This window comes from Blennius ocellaris (assembly GCF_963422515.1).
Source record: "Blennius ocellaris genome assembly, chromosome: 17".
In the NCBI taxonomy this organism is placed as follows: Eukaryota; Metazoa; Chordata; class Actinopteri; order Blenniiformes; family Blenniidae; genus Blennius; species Blennius ocellaris.
In genome coordinates, this window is record NC_137666.1 from 17761063 (window position 1) to 17779231 (window position 18169).

Genomic DNA, 18169 nt, shown 5'->3' on the forward strand with positions numbered 1-18169 from the left:
TCGCAATCACTTTGTCAGACGTGTTTGTGAAATTCTTCCTAAATCTAGACTGGAAGTGGTCTCTGGTTTTTCTCAGAAACAAACGAGCTGCTTTCACATGTCTATTTACAGCCGGGGGAACGGGATTGTTGAGTAACAATAGCTCCGAGGTGCATTTCTGAAGATAAACGCTTTACCCTTTACTCTTACAGAAAGGGTAAAGAGGAGACAGTTTGTTTTATAGTGCCCCCTTGAAAATGATAATTTTATGTAAATTTTTCATTCTATACACATACCAAACTATTTTTTCAGAAAATGTCTAATGTCCTTGCTAAAAAAAATAGCTAATTAAGACAAAATAGCTAAAACAGCTTTGCTTGCAAAAAAACGGACAGAATAACGCAAATTACTTTAAAAAGAAAAACAAACAAACAAAAAAAAAGGAATACAGGAAACACTACTGAGATGATGATGGTAAAGTCACAAAAAACAGTTAAAATTGCTGACATGGCTAAAGCTACTGTAACAGGAAATCCACAGCGGCAATAAATAGCTCAAACAGTTAAAATGGCTAAAATAATTAAAATGGCAAATGCTGGATAAATCTATCGGGGGGGGGAAAATAGGAATAATGATGGTGGTGGTTACAAAAGCAAAATAAAGTGATAAAACATGACTAAATCATGTCATGAATCCAACACCAATTTTGAGTATGTAATCTTTTTTGGAGAATAATTTTGGGAAAAGATTGACATGCTTTGCGGTTCCAGAAATATTGTATTTGGTGGAAGATTGTGAAAATGTGACAAACGGATGCTGCATATGTCTCCCAAATGTCTTGGACATAGGTGAGGTGTGTTAAATGTATTGCTCATAGTAGATGTTACTACTGTGAAAACAGTAGTAACATTGTAACACACTTCTGACGTATGTGCAAATTTTCATCAAGATGTCAAAAAAATGCATCAGTTCAATGTTTCCAGAGGTAAAATTGCTCAAATGTAAAGAGCAATGTTGTGATTTGTACCTTATTTTGTAATGTTCAGTCCATCTCAGATGAGCTCGGTCCCCCAGAGACATTCGTAGCATTTTGGGATGTTATTAATATGTGGCTTTCACTTTGCATAAAAGAGTCTTAACTTCCATCCTCTGAATCCTACTGGAACAGTAGAAAGTCTCCTCCTCTCAACCTGGTTCTGCAGGGGTTTTTTTTTCTTTTAAAGGGTAGTTTTTCCATTCCACTGTATCTTATGCTTGCTCATGTGGAACTGGGTTTTTCTCTGTAAAAGTGCCTCAGATGGACTGCTATATAAATAAAGACCAAATGAATTTAATAAACTTTTGTTAAACTATTTTAAGTGTTCACGAACCTATGTAGCATCCTTTATACCATGAAGTGGGTTTGTAATGCTGTTCCCAGGGGGGTCAAAGGTCACAGCCATTCAGAGTTGATTTCCAGCCTTGCCTCCAACATTATGAGATTTTTCTGTATCCTCTGAATACTTTAATGGTACCTGGGTTGTAAATACTGAAACCCCACAATAGCTGAAATAATATTGTTGTTCGTGGCCCCTGAGTTCAGATAAAGTTTCCCATTTTGGAGAATCAGGTCAGAGTGGGCCCTCTTTCAGTTCCCCATGTCAGACGATCTTTGTCCCTCAGCTTCTCATTCAAACAAAAACTCCGCCCCCTCTTTAGTCACCATGACAACAGAGAAACGATCCGTTGACACGCTCGCGGTTGCCAGGCAACAGTGACACAAATCCAGGGACACATCCGGAGCAGAGGACGTTTGATCGAGATACGGGGCAGAGCACCTGAACGCAACACCAACATAAACAATGACCACTTTTTATCTTCCTCTGTTAAACAGCGGCCCTCCTCTTCCTCAGCCCTACAACTCAACAAGAAACGTGTTTGTGACTCAGTCGGAGGACAGCAGGTAGTCCTGTTCCTTTAAATGTCGTTAAAAGCCATTAAAAAGTTTGAACTGTGTTTGATTGTTATTATCTCTTGTTTGTCCTGTTTAGATATAAAAAAGACGGGAATGTTAACTACATATCTGTCAAGGTAAGAGCAATATGTTATATTTGTTTTGTTTTATTCCAAAGCCAATTTCCTCTCTGACTTTGCACGTGTCTTGTTTGTGAAAACTAATCCTGCATATTCCATTTATATTCTGTTCGGGTTATCTGTTAATTTCCCATGGTGCAACCATGGGAGAAATACTAATACAGTACATGCTGTCAAACTGGGAACTTCCCACTTGGAAAGTGGGATGTTTGCGGGAACCAACAGAAGCTAATGTGATGTAATAGTATCTTCTAATGATAAACATTCTGCAGATAAACTGAACTCACTAGTCCAGATGTTTGCACCTTTTACACTTGAGACACATTTTCCTTCTACTAATCAAATGTAGCATATTTATATAAAAAAAAACCCACACTTATCTGACTTTCAAAATTAATTTTCAAATTGTATTTTTCCAACACATCCTAAGCCAAAACTGAAGTTTACATTGCATCCTTGTAATTGAAGACCAAAGAAAAGAGGAATGAAGACCGTTGGGGCACGGTGGAGTTTGTATGTTCTCCCTGTGTGTGCGTGGGTTTTCCTCCTGGTCCACCCCCCCCCCCCAAAAAAAACAAAAAAACAAAACATGCACTGGGGGTCCCTGAGCAAGACCCTCAGTTCCCCCCAGCTCCCCTTGAGCGCTGCTCTGTGTGGCTGCAACCGATGTGGGTCAATTCCGTATTCAGTGAGTCACTGCGGCAAAGAAGTTTCACTTCAGGTAGTTCATCAGCTGGTCAAGTTGTTGTTATTTATGTTTAAAGAGTGTTACATCACTTGTGTTCGGCAGCACCGGGACTGAAATGAGTTAAACTCTGCTGCTTTAAAAGAAGGTTTACAAAAAAATTATTCATAATTCAACAAACTGAAAGCATCTCATGCATTTATTTTGTTTCACATTTAGACTTCAGGCAGAGCCTGGGAGGGAGGGGTGAACACTTTCCAAAAGACCCAGGTTGTGAACAAGCAGGCAGACTTGGACGAGGTGGACAAACGACTGGCACTCAAACGACAAGAGTTCAAGAGCCGCGTGGAGATTCTCAATCAGAGGAGGTCGGAACTGGAAGAAAAACACAAACAGGCGAGTTAAATGGGGAAATAGCTGGTCGTCGACCTTTGTATGACACCACGGCTGACACTGTCCTAATAAGGAAGTCCTCCTGGCTTGTGCTTCCCACCAGACTACAGAAAGGGTCATGAAATTTGAGAAGTTCGTGGCCGAAAATGAATCTAAGCGACACAGAGCGCTGAAGAAGTGTGAAGCCACGCGGGAAGAGAACATTGTGAAATGCAATGAGATAAAAGACTTGACAGAGAAGCTCCAACAGCTGGGAGCCAGGTACAAACTACACACTTTAACTCAAGATAAACAGAATATTACCCATCTTCTAGCTTGATATCCATCATCTCTCCTTACAGAAAGCAAGTTTTAAAGAAGAGAGTGGAAAAGTATAAAATCTATGAAGACTATTTACTGAAAACACTGGATTTCTTCCCTCGTAGTAAGTTTAAATGTGATCGTTGTTGCCTTGCTGGATGTGGAAAACCTCCTTCTGTTGCAGGACTGTCAAATGGAAAACCTGAATATTTTTTTTTTCTTTTTTCTAGACGACCTTGATAATTGCTCTGAATTTTTGGTCATGCCCATCATTCAGCACCACGAGAGCCTCTCCATCACCCAGCGGCAGCTGCTGCAGCGTCTCAGGCATACGGAGGAGGAGGAGGAGCTCGGCCACCGGCGTCTGCACAGCCTGACCCAGGAGCACAGCACCAGGACACGGGTCGGCGCCGCACGTCCACATATTGACTGTCACGGCGTGTTTATTGTCAATTTTCTTTTCACCCTTCCGCCAGCAAAACAATCGTGAACCGTAACAACAAACTTGCTTGTATGCATAAATGTCGCCCTGCAACCGCCACCATCACATTCCTACAGACCTGGGCTCTGCAACCTTTATGACCACAAGAGCTGTTTTTGACAATTTTCTCCAAAAATATAATTTGTCGGGCACACGTCAAAGCTTTAAAATGAGGCTAACGCAGTTTTTAAAGTTTCATATATAGTTTTGATATATGAACATAAACTGTGTCATATATTGCATTTATGAACTTTCGATTCTTATTGGGGAAGGCAAACATTTCATTACATTTTCAGCTGTTTTTGTACCTGATTTTAGTGGTTTCAACCTTCTTTTTCAGCATTAAAAAAAAAAAGAATAATTTTGACATTTTTAGTGTTTAACAAACCTTTTTTGAGAAACATGTTTTGTGGGTTTTAGCGATTTTCCTCCATTTAAGCCATTTTTAATTCTGCCTTTTCAGCCAAGGGTTGCAAGTCCTTTGATAATGACTTTGTGTGCAGGAATAAAATGAAAACAAGATAAAAGTCTTCTTCAGCTTCAATCAGCCACTGCAGAATAAGCAACAGAGCCGCAGGTTGCAGACCTCTGCCACACACAGTGGAATAAGGCATTTCATTTATCTAATGTTGAGTCAGTGCTGCACTCAAAGAAGATATTGTCGTCTGTCGCACTCAGTTAATAGTCTGTGCTCAGGTGCTCCTTGTGTCGTGCTGCAGATGTCCATAAAAGAGCTGTCTGAACTGCAGACTGAGTTAGAAACCCTGGAAGAGAAGAACAAGCAGGCGGAGGTGAACTTGGAGAAGGAACAAAGACTCTCCAGAGAGAGGGTAAGTGCTGGGAATCTAAAGACGTGACTCTCAAGTGGAAGGATTTCCAATCATCCTCTCGTGTCTCAGGTGGAGGAGGAGGGAAGGCTGCTCCTGGCTGTCAACAACCTGGCAGAGCAGTGTTACCTGCCTGGATACGGACCGCTGGAGGACATGAACGTAATGACAATGATGGACATGGTGAAGGTGAATATCCTGAGGGATGAGCCTTCCGACAGCAATCCACAACCCAAGTTTACCCAGATTTGTATTCATTTATTTATTCTGTTTCATTTTAGGAGTACATCTTAGACAAGGTGGACACCGAGAGGAGAGTGAGGAGGTTGATGGTGGCGGGGTCAGCCATGGCGGCTGCTGCAGAAAAGGCCACAAGGAAGGCGTCGGTGAAAAGCCTCGGAAGCAAAACGCAAATCAAAAGCTCAAGTAAAGTGAGCAAAAAGAGTGAGGCGTTGAGTTGAGGCTGAGGTTGTGATGTGTTCGTGGGTAACTGGGAAATTTGAGAGCTCCATTATGTGTTTGTAAAGAAATATTAATCAAGGTCATATTTATCATGTACAATTAATAGCATCCTTCTCAGGGACTACTGGGCATATTAGTTACTTAAACCATTGGGTATTGCATGTCAAAAACAGATATTTCAAGTTCCAGCATTTGTATTTAAAGTACATTTCTCATTGAGAAAAACAAAACAGACCACTGCATTGCTAACATATTTTAAAATAAATCCAAGAATTTACTCAGTTATGGGCTTGATAGATACAGAAATGCATATTAAAAAGTTGCAGACCCAAAATTTCAAAATCGGATTTTGTAAAGTATGAATAATGTTACAGAACTGAAAAATTATCTGTAGAAGTACCAACATGCTATGTATTTACAGTAGCTTCAGTGACGTCAGCTTCATTGTCATACTGTACATGCTAAAGACTTCATGACAAATACCATGTTTATTAGGTGTCAGAAGTGTGTAATCCTTGTTGAATGTTAAAATGGTCATAATTAAGTGAAACTGCGTGAACGGTGATGTGTTTGCTGTTTCATTTTGGAAAAAGAACATTAAATGACCCAAATAAATAAAAGTATTTAACATGAAGTTGTGACCTTTCGTGATTGTTCAATTATTCTTGCTGAAATACTTTGTTGCTGTTACTGACATGGTCTCACATCATAAGATTAATATTACTGTCTGCTTAAATCCTAATATTCATGTTATTTATTGGTTTGTATGTATGTATGTATGTATGTATGTATGTATGTATTTTACCAGCTTTTTTACAAAAAAAACTCACCCGAATTGCATGAAATTTTCAGGGATGACTTGTCAACATCCAAAGACACATTGGGTTTGATTGTGGGACGTTAATGGCTAACCATTTCCGAATAAACCCCAAAACACTCCTCATGGAGATCAGTGTTTGACACAGTAACTACCTAGTTAGCATTCATATGAGCTCTATGACTCTACAGAGTGCCCGTTTTGGTATTGCAATTATAATTATAATTGTAAGTAAAATTGATGTTATAAATTCAAGAAAAATACATTACATCTATTTACATTATTTGTTTCTTTTGAACCAAAAAAGTACGTATATAGAAGTGACAGAATTATCATTTGTTTATTAAACCAAAACTAATGCAAAAACCCAAAGAAAGAAAGAAAGAAAGAAAGAAAGAAAGAAAGAAAGAAAGAAAGAAAGAAAGAAAGAAAGAAAGAAAGCAAGAAAGCAAGAAAACACACTGGCCCTTTAACGCAACCACGTGATGTTGCCAAACATCCGGGTAACAGAAAACGGAAACAATGTTGCTGCAATGTTTTGACGCACGTCTTTGAGGCAGATGAGTTTATTACACGTAAGATGTTTCAGGTGTGTGGAGGAACGTTTGTGCGGGTAAGGGTGGGGTAATAGGGGGGCTCGTGCCTTTCTCGTTGGGGGTGTCGGGGCTGTAAGGGAGGGGGGGTCACAGGGGGGCTCCAGCCCAGCTGGTTCTCACTCTGGTTCCCTGACAGATGGAGCCTGAAGGCGGCTGCTGTGTTCACTGCTCAGAGGACATTTCTTCACTCTTCACTGAGGAAACCACCAGCACCAAACACAAAGTAAGCCGGGTGATCCATGGCAGTAACTAATTACAGTTACTCCCTGCGTTACAGCGTGGAACCTGTATTTCAGGGCGCTTTCATTAGGATCACTGAAAAGCAGGGCGGTGAAACACATTTTGGTTCAAGGCCCAGTTTCGCCTCGAGTGGCCTGGGACTGATAAACAAAACAAAAAAAGTGCTTTATTAACCTTTACGTGTAAAAGTTTAGAGTTTTTCCTTGTTGCAGCGCAGCGTCAATTTGACGAGAAACTCCATGTTTTCACAATTACTATGTAAAATGACTAAGATCTAAACAAAGCTAATTTAAATGAATCCTTCTGGTGCAAATTACACTGAAATGTCCAACAAACTTCTATAACTGTTGCATTATGGGCAATTTGTACATTCACTGGCACATTCCCCAGACAAACTGTATAAAATGACACCATGAGTTGTTTTTTTTTAAATCAATGAAGATATATAAAGTGTTAATAATGAATAAATAAATGCCTCCAGAATGCAGATGAAAAAGTTTCATTATTCATTCAAATTGTGGCCAGATATGGGAGCAATTTAGGATTTCAGAGGTAGAAAATAAAATTTCAGTTATACTCAGATTATATACTGAGGAAAAATGTCACATGTACGATGCCCACAACTTCAAATAATCAATTTTTTTAATCTGCTATTTTGTAGCCAATGTTTTCATTTGTTTCCGACTTGTATCTACATTTCTTTCCTATTTGACTGAGAAATCTGGTTTGAATGGAGAAGTTTTAATGATTAAAAAGTAAATATCATCGGAACAAAAGATTATGTATACATTTAAACAATGCAATCGTAATTCTTGAGTAGATATGTAAAATATTTTTCCCCCACCTGCAAAATAACCAGATTTGTAATCTTTTTTTAAGGAATTAGGCAGCCAGTTCTGTGCAGTGAGGAGAGTGCGCGGTGATGGAAACTGCTTCTACAGAGCTTTCTGCTTCGCACACTTGGAGTCCGTCCTGCATAACGTCAGAGCTTTGCAGAGGTCGGTCATCAGCACGCTCCACTGAGGCCACAGAAAATAGAAGCGTGTTGGTTACATGTTTTATCGTCTCGTCTCACTGGTTCTCACCTTCAGATTCAAGGAGAAGATGATCGCGAGCGGTGAGGCGTTGCTCTCTGCAGGGTTTGATGAAAACTCCTTCAAGCACCACCTGAACACCGTAAGTGACTTCTATACAAAACACTATTTAAGTTGAAGTTTGGAAAGTCAACAAGTATTTAATCATCTTCAACCTGAACATGCAGGCTTCTTTGATAAACACTTGAATTTAAATGGTCGACATTGTTTTGGGATCGGCTCTTGTGCACCAGTAATTGTTGAGACGGAGTCACTCGGACTCCGCCTGTTCTCCTGAGTGGGAGCAGACTGTAAACACTCCGCTGTCCCGAAGGTGCTGAGCGTCGTGGACGAGTGTCAGGCCGACGAGCACGACAACACGCTGCTGAGGCTCTTCAACCGCCAGCCGACGTCGGACGGCGTGGTGCAGTACCTCCGGCTGCTCACGTCGGCACACCTGCAGGAGCACGCGGACTTCTTCGCCAGCTTCGTGGAGGCCCCGGACCTCCGGGCCTACTGCCGTCAGGTCGGCAGGAGAGCGTGCGGCCGCCTAAGCCTCGGTGACAAACGCCCGTCGGGTGACGCGTGAGCTCTGTGCTCTCTCTCTCTCTCTCTCCACTCAGGAAGTGGAGGCCATGGCGATGGAGTGCGACCACGTGGACATCCTGGCTCTGTCGCAGGCTCTGGGCGTTTGCATCCACATCGTCTCAATGGAGGGCGACGAGCAGCAGCTGGCTCATCACATCATTCCAGAGGGAGACGAACCGTCGCTTCACCTCCTCTACCAGACGTCGCATTATAACATCCTGTACCCGCGGCTCTGACCTCCACTCAGGAACGTGAATTCACCGAGACACTTGTGGGAACAGCTTTTTATAAAATCTTAACAGTTTACAGCAGCTCAACATGGAAAGCACAGGGGCACACTATATGTTCAGTATTTAGAAGAATTAAAAATATTTTTTTTTTTTTTTACAAACTTTATCACTGCTGCTTTTCTCTCTTCTGCTGTGGTTTAACGCTTTTCTTGAACTTCTTTTTCTTCCCTTCCTTTAAAACGCTGGTCAGAGCGCTTTCCTTCTTGGACAGAGGGATGCTGGGCAGCTGGAGCTTCCCCATCTGAGTGGGGTACTTGGTCTTTAGCACGTTCTTGAAGATGGGCTGTGAGATCAAATGCTTCAAATGCTTCTTCATCCCTTTGACTTTCCTCTGCTGCTCCCTGTCGTTGTCCTCGTCCTTTTCTCCGCCTGCACACAAACAAACTTGACTTATACCTTTCAACACGGGTTAATAAAATCCAAAGTGCTTCACAGAACAATGAAAAAAAAACAAAAACGTCAAAACATTGAATTTGCAAAAAAGGCCCGTCAGAAATAAAGACTTTCATAGTATGAAATGAACATGTAGGAGATAAAGAAAGATTCCTACTGGGGGGAAATGGATTCATTATAAACCACAAAGGTCAGACTTCTATTTCAAACTTATGAAACAGTAAACATATGAAAAGAAAAACATTACAAAGACCACTACCTATATGTTCAGTTCCACATTCCTTTATTTTGTTTTAACTGTTACAGCGTTTGAGGATAGAACCGGCAGACATGATACACGCCGGCACCGAAGACATAGCGCTGCCTTTACTTTTCCTCCGTACATTACACACACGAGTACTACACAACCACATGCGTGCCAAGAAATGGAGGGTGTTCAGTTTTCATATTAAATACACTTTTCTCTATTTTCTGCTTGCTTTGAGGGTTTTTGTTGTGTTTTATTGGCCACGACACAAAACACTTCCGGGGTTCAGTGAAAGTCAATAGAGAGATTTCGGACGTACCCTTTGGTCTCTCTGTGCAATTAAAGAGGCAGCGGTTTAACGCACTCAGCCTCAACAAAAAATAAACCAAACAAATCCTTTTTCCTCCTCCAGGCTGCAGAGGAGACGAGGATCCAGAGATCAAAACATGAATTTATTCAAAATTAAAGCATGTCGGTGGTGTGTGTGGGGGTATGTAAATCAAGGCATAAAGAGGCAAAGCCCCGCCCACACAGTGTGTGTATGCGTGTGTTGATATGACGAGATTTGTGTTTTTACTGGTCGTGACAATGTTTCTCTCACCGAGTAAAAGATCGTCATCCAGGTCGAGCTCCAGCGCCTCGGCCGCGCGCTTGAACCACGAGTTGTGCTTCTTCTCCCTGCTGTTGAAGTATTCCATCTTCTCGATGCTGTGGGCCAGTTTCACTCGCTCCTGCAGCGGGAACGCCGGCCACATTAATCAGACGCCACCCTGACAGCAGGTCGTGGTGGACGTGGGCCTCACCTCGATGGCCTTCATGCACTTGGTCTCCACGGGGAACATGGGCAGCTCCTGGTCTTTTCCCAGCGTCTTGTAGATCTTCTGGAAGTTCATCATGTCGTCGGGGCCGATGAGCAGCAGACTGAGCCCCTCCTTGGCGGCTCGGGCCGTCCGGCCGCTCCGGTGGACGTACGTCTCGGACGTTCGAGGGACCTGTGAGCAGAGGCGGAGGGATTTACGGAAAAAGTTTGGGGGGAACCCACAAAACAAAAGCTCATTTTAAAACAACTTAATTCAAATTGAAATTTCCCTAAATCATAGATTTTTTTTAAACATTTCTATTCCACTGTGTGTCTTGTAAGAACAGCACATTTGTGTTGCATCAGCAGGTTTCTACAACTGTTGATGCTGGGAATAAATAAATGTGATGCACAAAAGTGCAATGTGCAGCCAGAGCCAGTTTTGTGATGTAATGGGAGTTATGGACTTCACACACAACGCAATAAAACCGACGTCTTCTCTCTGAATAGTTCTCAACAATGTCAGTTTTGGGCTCCGTGTGACACCGGGAGGAGCTGCCATCAGCTTTCAGAGGCTTTACCTGGTAGTGAATGACGTGCTGAACGTCGGGGATGTCCAGACCTCGCGCTGCCACGTCGGTGGTCAGAAGGACACAACTGTGAATGAAAGGAAAAGTTAGTCAAATCAGCGGTTGTGCCGAGTATTTGGTATTAAATGGAATTTCCTAAATTCTGCCTTCTTTCGTAAAAATCTTTGCTAAAACCAACATCTCACAGGAAACAACCAGAGGAAAACATCAAGTGTTTCATTTTGTATCAAACCCTGATTATGAAAAACAATGAACTGAAGGACTGAGCATATCAACTTTTAGATTTAACCCATAGAGATTCTTCTCTTTTTTTTTTACAAAATTCAAGATACAAACCAAAATATTCAAACATAAAAGCAATGCTTTACAAACCCCACATTATTAAACCCAACAGGTCTGATGTTAAAACATTGAAATTGAAAAAGCTGGGGCAGACATCTCCCTTTACCAACAGAAAATTAAGCCCTCAGCTGTTGGTTCAACACTTGTGGCATCATCATCATGAGCACGGGGCGCCTGTGAATGTGTGCTACAACTCACCTCTCCCTCTCGGCGAAGCGCTCCAGGTTTTTGAGGCGCTGCTTCTGGTGCATGTTGGCGTGCAGCGGCAGCGGCGTGCAGTCCAGGATCACCAGCAGGGAGTTGAGTCTCTTGATGCAGTCGATGCTGTTGGCGAACACCATGGTGCGCCCCGGGTACTGCAGCAGGAAGTAGTACAGGTAGAAGTCCTTCTCCTCCTTCTGGCAGTGGATCTGCGTCTCCGTCAGCGTCTCCACGGTGGCCTCCTTCCTGGTGAGGTCGATGACTTTGGGCTTGGATTTGATGCCCACCTTCTCCATGAGGACCTCCAGCTTGTTCCTCTGGTCCACGCTCCTCTTCTTCTTCAGCAGGCGTGACGGCAGGCTGTGAGTCATCATCAGCGTGGCGGAGAACACGAACATCTGCCTGGTGGGGTTGAAGTGCGTGCTGTTCAGCATCTCCAGCAGATTCTCCAGCTCCGCAAAGTGTCCTCGCTCCACCATGCGGTCGGCCTCGTCGATGACCAGGCACCTTTGAACACAAGCGTGGTTAGAATGAGACCCGGCTCGCGAGACTCGACGTTTGTCTCTGTTGAGCTTCGCTGCACCACATGAGACACGTTCCAGTTGAATCCAGGGTTTCATGCATGCTATTTTCACGTGTCGTACAGCGGAGCTGTGAAACAGGAAATCCAGGAGAGGAACAATTCAGGAATAAACAAAGAACAAGTTGAAGTTATAATGGACACCATACAACCTCTTTGCAGATCAGTATATCAAAAAAAAAAAATCTAAGTATCAGACTGGGAAAGTCTCTGCTTTTGCTGACATTCACTGTCACAAGGCCAAAAGTTCTGATTGTGCTTCTCCATTTACTTTACTTTCTTTTAAAACAATTACACAGGTCTCCCACTTGGAAACAACAATCTACCTGCAGTTGGCAATTCTTTAATAATTTCCATTGATTTCAAGCCATTTACTGCTGTACCAAGGTAAACAATCGAGCCTAATTTGTATTTTTAGTTTCAGCTCTATGAAAAATCTGAGTCATTTCATTTCAGATCCAGCGTGACGAGTTCCAGAGCTGAAAGTCTGAAAACTGTGTCAAATATTAATGAGCCTGACGGCACATTAGCTTCTTTTGACATAATGATGCAGGACAGTCGGACATCATCTCATCTAATTTTGGCCATTTTATCCATTTTTTTTAAAAATTTGCTCTAATTTATGACATTAGAAGCATCTGAATTTAGATGATGGAGTCTCTATCTTCACTACACCGACATCTGTGACTTACCTGAGATGTCTGAGGTTGACCAGATGTGGATCTCTCTCTTTGATTAAATCCCACAGACGTCCCGGAGTAGCAATAATGATCTCTGGCCTGCGCTTCAGCATCCTCCTCTGCTTCTGCTGTGCCATTCCTCCCACCACGATGGCTGTTTTGATCCCTGCACAACACATCGAATACCTCGACATCCGTGAAGGCGCCAAGACATGATCAGTTTACCCAACCCGCCCGACTGACTGACGTTGACTCACCTGTGAACTTTGCGATGGCGTCGATGTGGTGTTTGACCTGAACAGCCAGCTCTCTGGTGGGAGTGAGAACAAGTCCAAGAAGAGGCCGAGTCTGGTCGCCGGCATCTTTCTCCTTGAGACCAAAGTCTGCATTTGCAGAACCAAGCTGCACATCGTCGTCTCTTTCTTCCTCCACGTCTTCTTGAATCTGATCGCTAGCATTTCCATCCTCTTCTTCTGAAGCCTCCATCTCATGCTCCTGCTCTGTGTCTCCAGTGGGCTGGTTTACAGAAGGCAAATACAAACTCTCCACCTCAACTGGAGGCTCACTGTCGCCATCGACGGTTTTTTCCGGGCAATTCTTCCACTCAAGGATGCTGTGGATCATAGGAATGCCAAAAGCCAGAGTCTTTCCACTTCCTGAAAAAAAGGAAAATCGGGTGACAAAATGTTGTGGAGTCCAATAAACAAATGTGAGAGAAACAGCACTATATCTCACCCGTTTCTGCTGCGCCCAATATGTCCATACGATCTCTGATGGCAGACGGCAGAGCCAGGGCTTGAATCGGCGTGGGCGAAGCAAATCCAAGACTACTTAGCGCCTTTAAGACCGACGGGGGGACAAACAACTCCTTCCACGCACTCACATCAGCGTTTTTGTCATTGGAGCCACAAAGAGCTGCATTTGTCCAGTTTTTCACTTGCTTCATGGGGAGTTTGGAAAGGTCATCTCGACTTGAGTTATCACCATCTGGAGTCACCTGCTCTGATGGAGGCTCCACAGTTACCCGCTCCGATGAAGGTTCGACATTTACCTGCTTTTCTGGCTCTGCACTCTTTTCCGTCTGTTGCTTTGGTTTCTTTTTCTTCTTTTTGTTTTTCTTTTTTGATTTGACGTTCAGATCAGACACTGGGGTTGAATCTTTAGGTGTATCATCATTGACAACCTCATCTGAAGCTTTAATCTCCTGCTTTTCCTCTTCAGGTGACACATTATCCGACTGACTTGCAGTTGGTTTCTTCTTCTTTTTCTTCTTGGGTTTCTTCTTTGCTGGCTCAGCTGTGCCCTCATCTCCAGCCTCCTCTCCTCCACTGGCTTTTCTCTTCTTTGCCTTTTTCTCCTCCTGCTTCAAGGCCTTTTCAGCTTTGGCTGCTGCCTTTTCCGTGTCAATCAGACTGTAGTTTGTCAGCTCCTCAAAACACACCAAACCCTCCAGACCCTCCTCGGAGAAGAGGCTGGGGTCGAGCTCCACCGCTTTCCATTTCCCTTTAACGTTGATGCCCCGTTTGTCTGACTTCAGCTCTCTGGGGCACACAAACCTCTTCTTCGCTTTGCCATTCTTCGTTTTCATTTTTGTCTCCGAATGAAGAAAATGCAAACCCAGCTCGACCAGGACGCAATGAAACAGCTGCCAACGCAGAGATGGAAGACGCACGTGTGCCTTCAATGTGTAAAGTTAACCAGCAGTAAAATACAAAAGCTTCGTTGTATAAACATAAAACAACGAATAAGGTTCACGAATAATGATAATATCCGCAAATACACACACAAAAAACGTCTTATCTCGACTGAGTGTTTTAAAACTATCCAAATGTTATCCCGTCCGATGACAACCACACATGAGCGCAGTGCGCCGCCATGACAGTTCCGGTCACATGGTTTGCAAAAACTTTATTGACCGGCGAACACAAACAGTCAACACGCCACCGTGGAACTGTAGGTACAGTATATCTAACTTTTCCAACAAAAATTAATTCGAGATGAGAATTTTGTCTGCGATGCATCTCATAGATAATACTGGTAAAATTCTCTAAATGATTCATTTTCTCAAATTTAACATTGACAATGAAAAACAATACTGATACTTTCAGCCCACAAGCTCATTTCCCAAAACTCAAAAGAATCATTGACTTTATGGGTTGTATCAGGGGGAGGATGAGTTTAATCAGTTGTCAATGGGTATTCCTCAAAGGCTACTGTATTCGTAGGTTTCTAACTACTATTTTGTCAGTAAATCAAACTGTGATGGAGATTGTCAGTCACAATGTATCCGCATGACATTTTCACAATGATACAAGATGTCGCTCTAGTATAATTAAAGTAGGTATAAAGGTTGAATGGATAGAAATGTATTGCGAGTGAGTCATTAGTTAAAAATAAATCATTATACTGGTAAAAAGGATTCAGCTTTTCAGTTCAAGATCTTATCAGTCCAAAAAAATTTAATGAAAATGTGTGTGTGTGTGTGTGTGTGTGTGTGTGTGTGTGTGTGTGTGTGTGTGTGTGTGTGTGTGTGTGTGTGTGTGTGTGTGTGTGTGTGTGTGTGTGTGTGTGTGTGTGTGCGCGTGTGTTTCAAATAGTGATCACCAACAATCTCGCTGAAATGCTATGAATGAAAAACATCCAGTAGATGTTTCTGTAGTGAAATAAACACATGACACGTTCATCATTTACAGCTTGACAAACTAAAATTTATTCTAGATGTTTTCAGTCTGAACTGCTGTAGGTTGGTTAAGAAACACATTTATAGATTATTATTGAAATCTCTGTGGAAAAAAACAAACAAACTGGGAAGTGAGGTGGTTCTATTAACGTATATTTTGATGTCAGATGCTCTAGTAATTACAGTTACTGTCTATTTGACAAACTGGGCAAATGACTGTGGTATTTTTGCATTATTATTGCACACTGATTGTATTCAGTGAGGCTTTTAAGCTCATAATCACAAATTTGATAGACAAATTCCAAACTAAACCCAAATATGTTTTTATTTTATTTTATTGCTATTGTTTCGACCCCTCGCCGGCAGACTTTAACAGAACAAACAAAAACAAACATTTCACACCAATCTGAGATTAAAAAAGCCCGACTATACACAAAACAAATCTCCCTCTCTCTTCATCCGATCTCTGACCAGACACTTAATATTTGGTGGGGTCGATCACTCTGCCCATGAACAGCAGGCAGTTGGTGTCCTCGTGGTAGATGAAGAAGAAGAATGGCCGGTTGACGGTGAAGGTCCTCGGTAGAGAGTACGGAATGATGCCGATTGTGGTGGCAGCGGCCGCGGTGGTCCCGGTCTCGTCCACCTCGATAACGGCTTTGTGCAGCACCTGAACAGATAGGCTGTCTTCAGCTGGACACTTTGAGGTTGTAGAATGAAATTACAGAATGAAAACTGACCTCTGACACCTTCAGGCCTCTGTCTTTACTCAGCCTGGTCAGGTTGGCTGCATTAGTGAAGACGCTGGACATGCCCATGTCTGGGAGGATGTTTTGCAGGGAATAGGACTGCTCCATCTTGAATTTGGGCATGTTGACCTCCAGCTTTCTGTGGAGGAGAAAACATTTTTTGGCTCATTATTTACTCTCTTTTAATGCTGGATGTTCATCACTGCACAATACAGATCAGAGGCCACGACTCCTGTGGCGGCCGCCAGCGGGGACTCATATAAAAACTTGAAAACTGGACAGTGCACTTACGTTTTGTACAGCTTTCTGATCCAGCTCTGGAACTTGCTAGCGCTGATCTCGTCATCGATCTCGGTGTAGTCCCTGCCTTTGTCGGGCAGCAGGACAAGCATGGCGACACCTTCCTGGTACGGCAGCTTCAGGGCTCTGGCCCCCAGCGTGACGTCGTCCATCGTGTAGAACTTGTCCTCCAGAAACATCGTCGGTACTTGCACGATGTTGTAGTTGTCAATGTGGAAGGGAGTGTTTTGGGTCAGGTCGGAATTGAAGGGCTTCTGCCAGCCGCCTGCAGAACCAGGGGGGGATATTTCTCTTTCTTCTCATCATACAGTTAGAACCATATGTACACCAGATTACTGCTACCACACTTACCCTGGAAGAAGATCGTGTTGACCAACAAGAGTTGTGTCAGCTCGTCCAGGTTGGAAATCATGTCTGTGACTTTGTCGGCGGTCTTCTGTTTGACGTAGTCGTTGATGAAGCCGACGCTCTTCTCCGTCTTGGTGAAATCTACACTTTTGATCTCGGCATGGAAAAACTTCTTCACGTCTTCCTCGAACTTCTTCTCGATCTGAAAGTGCTGGCGCAGGAAGATGGCCATGCTCTGCTCCAGCATCAGCGAGCCGTTCCGTGTGATGTTCTGGTGGAGGAGCTGGAAGAGCTCGGGGATCAGTTCGGGCCGGTCGGCCTCCTCCAGCTGCTCCAGGTTTAATCCGGCCAGGATCTCCTCGTGCGTGACGCCGTCAGAAGCCATCAGGAGGGCGGTGAAGCTGGTGGAGATGCTCAGAGGGGACAGGAAGATGTTCTTGTCGTGGTAGCTGGCGATTTTCCTGTAAAGGTTCATGGCGAAGTCCATATTCTTGAGCGAGAGGTCTGAAATGGTGGCATTTGGACGCTCTGCCTGGAGAGGAGCGAGGAAGCACAGGTAAGCGAGGATGAGAGAAAATCCCATCTTGGCGTTTGTCACCAACATAGTTTGAATCCGTAGAGCCGTGGGAGCACCACCTGAAACCAGAAGAAGTCCGAAGGTAAGAAAGTAAGAAAGTGAGACGAAATTAGAGTTTTGATTGTCGCGTCTGAGCGAAAGTTTTCACCACACTTACCTTTCAGCCTGAGCAAACTTGTGTTGGAAAACTCCATCTTTTATTTGGGGAAACAAAGTGCAAGTGTGCTCTGCTTGTTACAGATTAACCACGACATACAGAGAGAGTCATGCCTGTTTGTACTCTGGGCCTCTCTTCCAGTGGGGCTGTCTCACACGCTGGCCCATTGACCTTCTCCGGCCGGCCCACGAGGAACTGATGGCCAATTCTGACTCAAGAACAAACCAGTGCACATGACTGGTCGGCCACTATTGTCCAGTGTGTCCATGTTTGTGGGTTTGAATCGATATTATCAGATATAACAAGAACTTGACCGATGCAGAAACACGACGTTTACATTTGAACCTTTTATTAAGCCAAAAGCTGAGTTATCCGCATCAGTGATATCAAGTGTTCCAATCACTTCAGTTGGCCACATGCGTATGAAATCAAACACCTCGGGATGCAGATCTATTTCTACGGAGGTTTGTGAAAGAATGTGTCGCTTGCTGAATATCTGAGGTCCACTCAGTGAAATCAAGACTAATTACTGCGGCTTAACTTCTCTTTTCTATCACGTTTCACTAAACACAGGGTCATAGCATGCTGGAGTTGATCCACTGATATCCTCTGTTTGAGGCGAGAGTGTTAAACCGCTTCACCACTATGTCACCCTTCACCATACTGATGGATTTACTTCAGCCCTGATCGTCCGATCCAAACAAGGTCTTATATGCATTCCA

General features: G+C 43.3%; 4 protein-coding genes across 6 annotated transcripts; 2 read left to right on the top strand and 2 right to left on the bottom strand.

The window, feature by feature from the left end:
- Positions 1-2195: 2195 nt before the first annotated feature.
- ccdc197 (coiled-coil domain containing 197) lies at positions 2196-5199 on the top strand (the record flags this gene model as incomplete). The annotated part of the gene is made up of 8 exons (XM_080512676.1): positions 2196-2252; positions 2957-3133; positions 3234-3391; positions 3472-3554; positions 3661-3833; positions 4631-4741; positions 4811-4927; positions 5020-5199. 8 exons carry the CDS (start codon positions 2196-2198, stop codon positions 5197-5199), a joined length of 1056 nt encoding a protein of 351 aa, XP_080368802.1.
- A 1334-nt stretch (positions 5200-6533) lies between these two features.
- On the top strand, positions 6534-8753 carry LOC308142702 (ubiquitin thioesterase OTUB2-like). 3 transcript variants are annotated; one of them, XM_080513227.1, is made up of 6 exons: positions 6534-6592; positions 6750-6836; positions 7733-7851; positions 7945-8029; positions 8261-8452; positions 8550-8753. In XM_080513227.1, exons 1-6 carry the CDS (start codon positions 6578-6580, stop codon positions 8748-8750), a joined length of 699 nt encoding a protein of 232 aa, XP_080369353.1. In that variant the 5' UTR covers positions 6534-6577; the 3' UTR covers positions 8751-8753. The 3 variants fall into 3 exon arrangements, with proteins under 3 accessions (XP_080369353.1, XP_080369352.1, XP_080369354.1); XM_080513226.1 differs by having other exon boundaries at positions 6538-6630; XM_080513228.1 differs by having other exon boundaries at positions 6552-6606.
- A 157-nt stretch (positions 8754-8910) lies between these two features.
- ddx24 (DEAD (Asp-Glu-Ala-Asp) box helicase 24) lies at positions 8911-14461 on the bottom strand (the record flags this gene model as incomplete). Its single annotated transcript, XM_080513225.1, has 8 exons — positions 13372-14461; positions 12894-13292; positions 12649-12802; positions 11374-11883; positions 10825-10900; positions 10248-10436; positions 10046-10175; positions 8911-9173 (listed from the first exon to the last, which is right to left on the bottom strand). Exons 1-8 carry the CDS (start codon positions 14222-14224, stop codon positions 8911-8913), a joined length of 2574 nt encoding a protein of 857 aa, XP_080369351.1. The 5' UTR covers positions 14225-14461.
- A 1333-nt stretch (positions 14462-15794) lies between these two features.
- Positions 15795-17484, bottom strand: serpina10b (serpin peptidase inhibitor, clade A (alpha-1 antiproteinase, antitrypsin), member 10b; the record flags this gene model as incomplete). Its single annotated transcript, XM_080512677.1, has 5 exons — positions 15795-15986; positions 16057-16204; positions 16357-16630; positions 16717-17349; positions 17448-17484. The coding sequence occupies 5 exons, from the start codon at positions 17482-17484 to the stop codon at positions 15795-15797; spliced, it is 1284 nt and encodes a 427-aa protein (XP_080368803.1).
- Positions 17485-18169: the final 685 nt, after the last annotated feature.